Source organism: Ammospiza caudacuta, chromosome 14 (genome assembly GCF_027887145.1).
Source record: "Ammospiza caudacuta isolate bAmmCau1 chromosome 14, bAmmCau1.pri, whole genome shotgun sequence".
In the NCBI taxonomy this organism is placed as follows: domain Eukaryota; kingdom Metazoa; phylum Chordata; class Aves; order Passeriformes; family Passerellidae; genus Ammospiza; species Ammospiza caudacuta.
This window is the reverse complement of record NC_080606.1, coordinates 15,955,265-15,967,456: the sequence shown is the minus strand read 5'-3', so window position 1 is coordinate 15,967,456 and position 12,192 is coordinate 15,955,265. Positions and strand designations below refer to the sequence as shown.

General features: G+C 38.2%; 1 protein-coding gene across 1 annotated transcript in view; it reads right to left on the bottom strand.

Moving 5' to 3' along the window:
• The window catches only part of LOC131563874 (connector enhancer of kinase suppressor of ras 2-like), a 167,161-nt gene that overhangs the window by 44,897 nt on the left and 110,072 nt on the right, over positions 1-12,192 (bottom strand). The window contains exons 10-11 of the mRNA XM_058814063.1: positions 4,554-4,700; positions 543-676 (exon numbers count right to left, since the gene is read on the bottom strand). Of these exons, the coding sequence (XP_058670046.1) occupies positions 543-676; positions 4,554-4,700 (281 nt within the window). The remainder of the gene's footprint in view (positions 1-542; positions 677-4,553; positions 4,701-12,192) is intronic.

Below are 12,192 nucleotides of genomic sequence, written 5' to 3'. Positions count from 1 at the left end.
GATGATGGAGAAATGAACCATTTAAGGGAAACTTCCAGCATGCAACTGCCTCTCCCAAATGCTACAAATCACAAGTTTTGCAATTGAAATCTTCACTTAATAAGAGAGGCAATTCAACAAATGTAAATTAACAAAACCATCATTAGGTGCCACTTTAATTGTGAGATAAACATTCAGGAATTTTCTGGGATCTGAAGGAGAACATGAGGAATTGTTTTAATATGAGCAGACAAGAGTTTCCCTTGCAGAAACGCTCAAGAATAAGATAGAAGTAGACACATAAAAGTAAATCTAACCAACTGTTTAAAGACTTCTTTAAATACTTTCTTGATTTAGGAACAAGCCCACATTTTCTCAACTAAGTGAAAATTCAGTTACTCAAAACAATGATATGGTGCTTAATGTATTTTTAGCTCTTAATTTTCTTAATTATTTACCTTGATGATGGGTCTGTTAATTTTGGTTTTGTTTTATAAATTTAATGAAATCAAAGTGTAAAATTTTATTTTTCAAAAACCTCAAATTCCTTAGGACATAAATACCTGGGGCCATAAAGTCCTGACATAGGGGAGAGAATGAAAACATCCTGGAGTGCAGAGTTGTCCATTTTTGAGGACATGCCCATCGTGCTCGTTGGGGTTGTAGAGCTGCTCGTGGGGCTGGTTGGAATCACAGGCTGCAAAAATCAAAAACGCACATGAAGAATAACTTAATGTTTTCCGTGCTACAAGAAACAACAAAATCAGTGTGCGTAATTTTAGGAATTTTGACCTCTTTTTTTGGATTAGCCATTTTTTAAATTTCTGAGGTTTCTTCCAAAAAGGTGTCCAGTGAAACTCTAGACTTCAAGAAAGTTATGAAAGAAACTGATAAATGACCATTAAATTAATTTAAAAACCACCTCAAGGGAAAATCTGAGACTCAATCAAAATATGATCTTTAATCAATGCAGAAAATCAATTATCTGAGGAGAAAGGACACACTGTATTAAATGCCATTAATACAGAAGTTAATTACAGAGCTCTGGAATACTTGTACTGAATGAAATGATTGTGTTGGTTTCAGTGGAAGATTTATTGTTAGCAAGGACAGAACATCTTGATTTTTTAAGACAGCAGAATTCATTGTCCTTTGGCTTTACAGCCATGGTGATACAATACCATGGCTATAAAGCTATGGTAAATAGCAAAGAAATAGAAATTAAAGGATATTTATTTATTGTTTAGGTTAAGATTTTTACTTTTTAAACTTTCTCATGGCATTGAACACAATTGTTTGATTCAAATGCCACAGAAAAGCTCAAGCCAATGGTCTGCAAGGACTAGAAGGATGATAACGAAATATGCTGGGCAGGATACAGAGATATAAACAAAGAATATTTTTCAACCAAGGTTCAGTCTGTGTTGATACTCAAGAAATAGGAAATATTTTTATTTATAAAAGTTATGTTTAAATAGATACAACCAGTTTTCTACAGGTGGAAGGAAAAGCCAGTGACTCAAAATTTGGATGAAAGGCATAAACACTGATCTTTTTCTAAATAAAATGTTTTCTATCCTCAAGAGGTAAACACTGAAATATTTTTTATGTAGTTCAAAAAGTAAAAGCAGTCCTAAATACCAAAAAATGATGTTTTTTTTTTATAAGAATGTCATTCTACAAAGGGATCAAAATTATATTAGTTATCTATGCTTATTGATAAACGAAATAATAAATGGTGTAATTGTTCTGGATCAATTAGTTGTGACAGAAGGATTATTCCAATTTGAAAAGTTCTCCAAATAAAAAGAAAAAAGTACAATATATATATTTTATTTGAGTGAAGTTGTAGGGTGCAGAGGCCTATTTGCCATTGCCAATTAAAAAAACAAAAGCAAAAACATTTTGTCCTGAGTGGGAAAATAATTAGGGAGTTTAAAATTCAAATAATCTTCCACTATCACATAATGTCAGCCAGAGACAAAAGGGGAAAAAAATGGTGTCACAAATATCACAGAAAGATAAAAGAACACAGAACTGACAAATGGAAACTCTGCTGTTGTAATTCAGCATCAAGGAAAACACTCTAAAGCAAAAGAATACTACAACAAGGCCAAGTAATAAATTTTATAAGGCCTCAGAGATTCTGTATCATCAATAATTCATAAATTACCTATGTGGTATAATTTTAAACTTAATTATTGCAGAAAAAATATTAATAACCTCTTTAAGTGCCTGAAGCAACAATAGAGAACATGACAACTTTTATTTAAAACTTCTTGCTGTGCACCAACCTGAGGTAACAAATACGATTTCAACTTCTTAAACCCTATTTCCTTTTGGCCTTCCCTAAATAGGTACTGCTTTTGTTTTGGGGGTATTTTTACCAACAAAAAATTCATTTCCAGAAAACTGAATGATTTCCATTCTATTTTAAATCAGAATGGAAAAATTTCTCCACATGTGGACACAGGAATTGATCTATGGGGTGCGCCATGAAAACAGCATGTGCAGAGAAACATGTATGGATGAGGAGCTGGAACATGCCATGAAATACAGCACACCCATGTGTGTTATCCCTTTTTTGTGACAGTCTGACTTTTGCTGAGCTGTTTCCCTCTCAATCTGCTTTCTCTGGGGTGTTTTCCTGCAGTTTGGGGCTGTTTGGCCGTTCCCCGTCCTGCTCTTCCCTCGCTGTGAACCCTCCTGTCTGAGCTGTGCTCTCTGCTATCCCAAAGCCTGTTCTGCAGGATTCATTTAATCCATGAGCAGCAGAACCTCCAGAACAACAACCAAACAAACAAAGCCAGAAATTCTCCTACAATTCCACAGCTCTAGAGTCTGAAAAATGCCAAAGTCACGGAAAGGTGAGGGCAGTGCAGCCAACAGGAGAGGGAAGTGAGCTCACTGCTTCCAGCAGCAACAAGCTGTTGTGTCAGCTGTCCAGGAAGCACAGGCTTCAGTGGCATCTTGAAATTTAATCAGGCTGCTTCCAAGTCATTACTGACAATAATAAATAACACCAGATCCAGGTGAGAGCTGCGGGAAGCAGGCAAACCCAAAACCTGCGCCCTGACACGGATCCAGCTCCTCACACTCGAGCTCGTCTCTGTGGCAGGAAGAATAAAAGATCTAAAACTGGTTTTCCATGCCTCATATTTCTTATTGAGAAATAACACTGGCAGGGCTGGTTTTGTTTTCCAAAGAGGTTTATATTTTTATTTAAATGCCTCACCCCACTATTCTCTGATAAATAAGGAATACACCCCAGGAAGGAGACACTCCAAGCGCCCTTTGCTCCTCAGGGGCTCATCAGGAGAGGAGACATCACAAAACCAGAACTGCTGATAATTCAACAAAAGCAGCTTGGTGCACTTTCAATTCTCTGTCTACCACAACAAAAGTTGCATTTTTGCTGGTAAATCCATGCATGCAGAGTGTACAGCACACACTGCTCACTGTGTCACAGCCCCACATCCAGAGCTGCCCCTGAATTATGATTCTTTAATGCACAAATCTAAAGAGAGGATCTCTCTGGAAGCCCTGTGCCATTGCAATTTCCATTTTGCTGCCCTGGAGGCTCCATCTGAAGTTCACAAGCAGATACATGAGCATCTTGCCAGAGCAAAGGATGTTATTCCTGCAGTGTTGTGAGAGAAAAATTCCCTCTGGGGGTCCCAGGGCCCCGTTCCTCTCCCCCAGGGCAGGCACAGAGAAGGAAAGGTGGCCCTAAATCCCACTGTCAGCATTCCTGGGCTGCAAGGATTGCACAAACTCCTGAAGTGAAGCCACTGTGCAGGATTCAGGAAATCTGAGAAATGAAAGATTTAGAAAATGCCAGGCAGGGAGGAAATCTGCCTGGATAAGCTTGAAGGGTTTGTTTTGTTTCATTAATTTAAAAATCATTCAGAAACACATTCATGTGTCCTATGAACCAAACAAAACAGCTCTGAGAAGCTTCCACATGATGGAAGTGCATCAACTTCTTACAGGATGTTAAATGGCATTAAAGACAACCATCAATAGTTACTGACTTACTGGCAAGCCTTTCCTTTAAAAATGACATTTTGAGTTCAGATTTTCCTGCTGTAGGAAGAAGCAGCTGTGATGTTCACAATTGTCTTTTATTTTTTTGCATCTGCAGGTTTTCAAGGAGTGAGTACACAGAAAATAGCAGAGGTTTTGTCATCCCTGCTGCCAAAACTCCACCTGCACGAGAGGTGTGCAACAGGAGCAGGATTCTCCTGGAATTTAATGGATCTGACACACTTGGTTACAAACAAGTAGGTGACAGACTGTGAAATAATGGAAACAGGGAGGCACTGCCAGGCAGAACAGGCTCTGAACCTTGTTCTCCATAAAACTTTCTGTAAATGTTCTTTCCTTTCTGAATTCCTGTGGCTCCCAGAGTCACCAAAATATGGAGAAAACAATCTGAGCATTGCCACACTTGTTTATCTCAGAACTCTGCTTCAGAGGAGTTTGGGACGGCTCCTGTTCCCTTCACTGGAAGGTAAAATTGCAGTGTTTCCTTTTGAATAAAGGATTTACCATGACATTGCAGCACCACTTACCTGCAGGGCCAGAGGCTTCCACCTCACATTCTTCAGAAGGGCAGGAGCAGAAACCAGGGTATTCTGAGGACGTTTTTTCAAGGTTAAAATCACTCCATTTGGGTCTTCCCACAGTGCATTTACTAGGTTCTTTAACTGCCAGCCAACCTAAGGAAAAAGTCCATAATTGAATTTTGAAAACTTTCCATTTAAGTTGAAATGTGAAGGAAATGTTCTGTTAACCAGCAAGGTCTATTACAGCCTGCTCCTCGCAAACACAAGCAGTTTTTATAAACCCTGATGCACTCAAATCATGCTGCTCCAGCTGGATTTTTATCTTTCTTTTCTTTAGCCATGTTCCTGAACAAAATAAGGCAGAAGTGAACACTGTCACCCTTTCAATAACTTGTGAGATCATGGAACATTTTAAATCAGAAGGTGAGGTCTAAAGTCATGAAATCGTTTCAGTCTGAGCTCTGAGTTTTAACAGGGAGTGCTGAGGAGGGAGCCAGACTGTGCTGGAACAACAAATGCAGCATGTATGTGAGAGCTGCAAGCCCCTGCCTGGAGATAAATGATCATTTATTGATTTATCTGTACAGCCCCTGGGCACAGCTGAGCCTCCAAGTTACTGTAAATTGCAAACAGAGCCATAAAAAAGGAAATCACTGGTACTGTAAGGATGTGCCACTCAGAAAAAAAAATACTTAGAGACATATCTTAATCAATTTGATTATTTAAATAGGAATTTATGAATTGTTATATTATTATGAATTATTTATACACAAAGCCATATAATTTCTTTTTAGGGCTTTTCTCCTTCCCCTGCCTTTTCTGTCCCACTCAGAGCAGATTTTTAGAGCAGTAGTTCATGGCCATGGTAAAGACCTGCCATAAATGCTGTGACTGCCACAAATCTGACAGAGCTGGACTGCAGGAATTGGGATGCTGTGTCCACACAATTCCCAGACACAACCTTCCCAAGCAGCTGCACCAGCCCTGACATGAACCTGTGAGAAGGAAAAGTTCAGTGAATCCCAGAACAGAACCAGCACCAATACATGCAAGCACTAAATATTTTTATACTGGCCATGTTTGACCTGTCAGGGTTCAACATTTTAATCATAGTTTCTCTTCTGACCAAGGAGTGAATTCCCACTGCTATTAAAAAGCAGGACAATAAATTATTTAGGTGCTCAGGCACAGAACATCTGCATTCACCCCCTTGTTATATCAGGTGGAGTTTGTAATGACTTCCTCTTAGAGGAAGATAATATCTGATTACACAAAAAGCTGAAGGCAAAATAGAAAACAAACTCCAAGAGATTGGAACAAAAATGGTTTCTAAGGGCTGGAGAGAATTTGGGATATGACTGTCAGGTTCCAAGCTGCCTCCACAGAGGGCCAAAGCCAGGATCTCACTGTGAGCATCCCCCTGGGACAGAACTGCAAGATGTGTTGGAACTCCAAAAAGGATTTTTAAAAGCTTTTAAAACTTCTGTTCTATATTTAATGCTGCTGTTCTATTGAAAACTTTCTAAAAATGCACTGGCCACAGGAAACCAGACAACAGCAGTAATTGTAAATAGGGCACATCCAGACAAATGCAAGCATGGCAGCTTGCATCCCAAAAATCTCCTCCAGTTTGGGCTGTGTTTATAAAACACAGGGGCCATATATTTTTTTTTCTTTTACTCAGTTACAGAAATGAAGTGGAATTCTCTCTGATTTTTATAGATTGATGTAATTTTCAGATTGCCGAAATCCTTAGAGTTCCATGGGCTCCTTTTAGAAAAGAATGATAAATAATTAAGTGAAGGATAAATTATTCCGATGAGAACCTTAATGACAAAACCATTAAATACCAAGATCTATCAGAGCACCGTCTGCACTCATTACTACTGGGCAATGATAAAATGCTCTCAGGAATTTGGACAACTTATTATAAATTGTATTACTAAAAATAGCTTTGAATAAAGAGAAGTCATTATAGTGGATTAAAAATCTGAATTGATAACCAGTCCTTGAGTCAGATTTTAACATTTACTCCTAAAGAATCAGTCTTTAAAGCAATTACTGATTTCTAGCTCTGATAAGATGCATTCTTCACAAAGGTATTTTGCTCCTTTAAGATTTTTAGAACATACAGTCAAAATTGAATTCTACAAAATGGGTTGAGATATTTCAGCAAAGGTAAATTCACATTAGATCAATGAAGAAATAAAAGACCAACGTGATACTTTTCATTTTCCTCCATAAATGAAAATGGATGCTAATTTAGATGCTAAAGATGGCAGAAACACAGAAGAATGCAAAAGAATTCACTCAAAATGGTCAGAGACAGATGTTTGAAATTTTCATAGTTTACGATTAAGGTTGCCACAATTATTAATTTTTGTTTTTACATCCTCAATGTTGAAAAACAAAATCAGACAAAAGAAACCTGTGGCCTCCTGTCTGTATTAAAGGATTTGTTAGTTTTCTCATAGAAACTGTATGGGGGAAAATTAAGAATACAGCAACTTTTAAAAAATTAGTTTCAAAAGTATTAATTGCTAAAACAATAAATTCCTTTACCAGGAAATTCCACAATGCTGAGGTAATTTTGTATACCCAAACCTGATAATTTTGTAGCTGGGACTCCTTAACTAATATGTTGAGAAAAACACAAAAGGCATAACCCATTTTCATTAACAGCAAATCAGTGATTTTTAGTTCTCCAATAACTCCTTTAGACTCTCCTCATAATGACTTTGCTCCTTCTCATTCAGAAGATCTGGATTTGCATGAATGGGATTTGGAAAGCATCCTCCCAGCAGCAGGGATTTCAGCATTGTTATAAATCCCAACTCTCCTCATGCTTTTCTCCCTTTTCAAAAGGAAGCCTACCTGCCTGGGGATGACTCACTGTAGAAAAATTTATACAAAAAGTTCCTAATGCTACAGATGGACACAAAAAATATAAAAAATCTGTGCATTTTTGGGTGTCTGCAGAGGCATGAAGTGCATGATATATTTGTCTATGAAATGGAATTGAGAAAACAGCTCAACTGCGTAACAGGGTGGTGTTTATCAGAGGATTCCAGAGGTCTGAGCCTCCAGAGCAGTTATACACCTCCCTGCCAATTGCTTCCAAACACATTGTACCTATTTATTATAGTAGGAATTCAAAAATAAAAATTAGCTCAGATGGTGGAGCTGGGTGTGCACAGGGGACAGAGGGATCTGCTCCTTTCTCTGCTTTCCCTGAAACTTCTGGGGACAAGGCAGGAATGGGTTCCCCAGTTCCTTCACTCTTTACCAAACCCTGTCAGGACTCTGAAAAATGGAAAAGTTCTAATACAGAATAATAAAAGTTTAAATACAGAAATACTGAGTGTCCCTCACAGCAGGCAGGGAGGTTACACCTGAATTTGCCTGGGGGATTTGTGCCTGCTCTGCTCACTGCATCACCTGGGGTGGGGAGACACAGAGCAATAACTAACAAGAATTTAAAACTCCCTTTTCAGGCATTTGGTCTGGAAATCAGTTGTGCCAAATATTTTCTAAATATTTATATCCTACTATATTGCACAGCACCTGAAAACAAGTAATTCTGCTCTGACTGCACTAACCCCTCACAGGAACCAGGACAGATGTTTCCCCTCATGACTCTTCAAATACATAAGCAAAGCCATCTGGATATTTACTTGAACCTGCAAAGTTTGACCTCTCTTCATATTTGCATTAAAAAAAACCCCAGGTGTTGTAAACCCAACTTTTTTTAAGGAAGCAGACTATCATCTTTTCATATTTTAAGTAATTCACTTTGCCTCATTAGGGAATTAATCAAGAGAGCTGGTTTGATTAAGATGGAAATCAGAAATTATTATTAGACAAAAATGTGCTGGAAGATCATAAGACTTTTCTGTCACTGAAGGGGAAGCTCGTCATTAACACCTGTAGCTGATTCACTCTCATTAATATTCGAGCTGGTCCTAACAAGAATTGATGATTTAAAACCAAATGTTCTCCATTATCTTACAGAGTTATTTTCATTAACCAACAGAGAAACACAGCAAGAATGCAAGAAGCAGCAAGATCTACTGCGTGAGAGAGGCTTTGCTGAGCCCTTCTGAAAGGCTGGGTCTGGAGAATGAGTAACATGTGGCACTTTGTTTGGAAACAGAAGGACATCTTTTGGGGAAAGAAGTTCAAATTCTCATGACAGATTTTGTCCTTTTTTTTTTCCCCCTGCTTGCATCTCCCAACACAGAGTGTGCTGAAACACAGATGGTGTGACCTGGCTCTGCATTTACAGAATTACCTCCACCTAAAATGAGCTCTCATTAGGACTCATATTTACAATTCAGCAAACAGACACCAAGGGTATTAATTCAATGACTGTCTTCACACAAATAAATTAGTGCTGAAATTATTTCATTGTGCCAGGCTCTTGACACACTTAATTTCAAGCATGTAATTTGACAGTGAAGAGTATGAAAGGGCATTAGGCTGCTGAGCATGTACTTGGAATCAAAGTATATTTGGGGTTTGAAGGGACATTTTAAGGTCATTTAAAATGAGCCAGGAGCAGGGACATTCTCAAGTGGGTTGCTCAGAGCCCTGTCCAAGCTGGCCTTGGACACTTCCAGGGATGGGGCAGCCACAGATTCTCTGGGCACCCTGTGCCTGTGTTTCACTGCAAAAAATTCCTTCTTTATATCCAAATCTCCCCCCTTTCAGTATAAAGTCATTGCCCCTCTACAACAGACCCTACTAAAAATCTGTCCCCATCCTTCCTCTCTGCCCTTGAAATCACAGGGTCCATCCTTCCAAAGAACAACCTCGAGTGTGAAAATGCAGCTCCTTCAGTTAAAACCTGCAGCTGCTTCAAGAGAATATAAGAAACAAGTAGCACAACAGATTTATTACAGATATTTCTGTGGCCTCTTGCTCTGGCACAGCAGTGTTTTATGCCTTGAGGATTTGTTTCTCTTTCTGGTCTTTATTGCCTCTGTCTGTGGAGAAAGAGGAATTCTGTCTCAGCCCCAGCTGGCTGAGTTAACCAAACTGAAATCCTTAAATAATTCCTCTTCCTGTGAGACAGATGACACATTTTCCTTTTTACCCATTACATTTTTTTAATGCTCCTATCTAAGTGAACACCTTTGATAGCTGTAAACGACCTGGAGATCACACACTATTTCAGACAAGATATTACTAATGTCAAGACAATGGTATCCAAACTCAGTTTCTCCTGGAAACCTGTTCCTGATTAATTCCAAGTTCATCTTTGCCATTTTCAGTCACATCAGCTCCGTGGTGCTCAGTTGGTTTGGGATTAGTTACAACATTCTGACTCCTGGAGTCCTGCCAGGAGCTCCTGAGTAACATCGAGCTTTCAACAGGAATTACTAAAAGCCTTCTTATTGCTCTCTGTCCTATGAAATAACCTTCAAATCCTAACCCTCACCAAAAAAAAAAAAAAAAAAATACAAATAATAGAAGACAGAGAAATTCAGTTTTCCCTTGTTTACAAATCACTTCTCTATCCAGAAGGAGACTAAGTATTGTACAGGTGGTCAGGTAAATGGATCAATATTTATTTGATCTCTAATATTCTCATTGTCTGAAAAACTATCTAAAAAGGAAAATTAACACAATTTAATTTTCATAAGTTTATGCTGAAAAATAATTGCAATATAAAATCCACTACTACAACTAAGCAGCAAAAAATACACTACCTAAAAAGTAATTGTTAATTTTGCAAACAAAGAAGTGCTACACTGGCATCTTTAGTACTTCTGTAGAATTTTATGAGAAAGGAAGTAAAAATCTACAAGGCACTGGCACAATTGGTGCCTGTTGTTGGATTGTAGAGAAAATAGAGTTAGGATGGCAGAAATTTAGAATGTATAACTTATTCTTAAAGTTTCTTACACTGTTTTATTAAAATCTTATAAGCAAGAAAAAGCAGAAAAGCAAATAAGGAAATTGGATAATGATTAAATGATCTTAACAGCCAGTGGTGAATTCCCTGCTTTAATTAATTTCTTGCTTAAAGTACTATTATTTTTTCTTTGATCTTTGTAATTGTATTACAGAGTGTTCCTTGGTTAGACCAGATTCCACGTGGAAAAGCTTTTATTTCTCCCCTTTTCAGTTGTTGCATTACATAATTTGGAAGCAGCTGTCCTTTAATACCTCCTGAACACTTTTTAACTCTCAACTCCATAGAAAAGCTTTTGGAAAAATGAAGTAAAACTGTGAAAAGTTGTGCCCATCCCCTGGGGAATCTGCTCAGTGCCCAACCACCCTCTGCAGGGAGAGCATTTCCTAAATCCACCCTGACCCTGCCCTGGAGCAGCTCCAGGCTCTGCAATCTCATTTTCACTCTTTCAGTTCTGCCCTGCCCATGAGTGAAGCCTTGCCCTGGACAGCTCCATAACTCCTGTGAGAAATGCAGAGTGCTGCAGCTGGAATTCAAACGGGATGCTGAGGAGCGTCATGCATTAGGATGACAAACTGGAAGTGCTCAAATTATCCACCTTACTAAAAAAAAAAAAAAAGAGTGATGAGCTAATTTGATTGCATCCTGAAAATACCTAAAAGAGAAACCTGCTCTCCAATTTAAGAGATAAAAATACATCAAGATCAAAGGACTGGAAGCTTGTGCCAGACAAATATAGACTACAAATAAAATGACTTTTTTCCCCCCAGCAATGAGAATAATTAACTACCGGAGCAATTTATTACAGGTTGTGGGAACATCAATGAAAGTTTTAAAACTCAGATGATCACATTAAATGAATATGAATTTATCCAGAAAATACACTGGCCTAGTTCAGTCAAAATCAGATTTAATGGTGCTGGTAGCCAGCTATGGGATTGGAATCTGCTAAAAGGGATCCATGCTTTCTCTGCCCAGGGAAGTGTTTCCAGCAATGGCAGGAAAAATGACATTTTCTAATAATCTTCAGGACAGTTTCTTCCAAACACATTGTGTTGAAGGATTTACATTTGATATAATACAAAATATTGGTACCAAAATGCTACAGAAACAGCAACCTTAAACAAATGTCTCGGTTAGGATAACCAAAATAAAATCTTCTCTGGAAAACCTGTAGGAACACCAGAGATCTGCAAGCTCTCTGGCCCCCCCAGCCATTATTTTCAAATGGGTTACACCCCTTTTTATGAGCTGGTCGTGCTAATATTAGAATTTTGATTATGTGGAAATTTAATGAGTTGTTGCCTTTGAATAATTCCAGTCCACTAATGGAAATAATGCTAATTATAAGCAAAATATGGATCATGATATCGTGGTAAGTGGGGGGAAGGAGGAGCATGGCTGAGGGTGGTTTGCAGCAAGGAGTGCCAGAAGTGACACTTGAAGATCTAAGGGTTATTTAAAATATTAAAACTCCTAATCCATGAGGGGTGAGAGTTGGACACACACCTCTGAACCATGCAAACACTCACTATTGCTGCCTGATTTTCCAAACTGGACACATAATGAGACTTTCCCAGCCATTATTAAAGCAAGAATAAGTTTCTAGTGGCCTTTATCTATTTTCTTGGCTTGTTAGAAACTTCAGAATGAATAATTAATTTATTATGGGGGGGATTTTTTTAGGAAAAAAAAAGTCTTTTATGGCTCTTGACTCAGCTGTTGGTC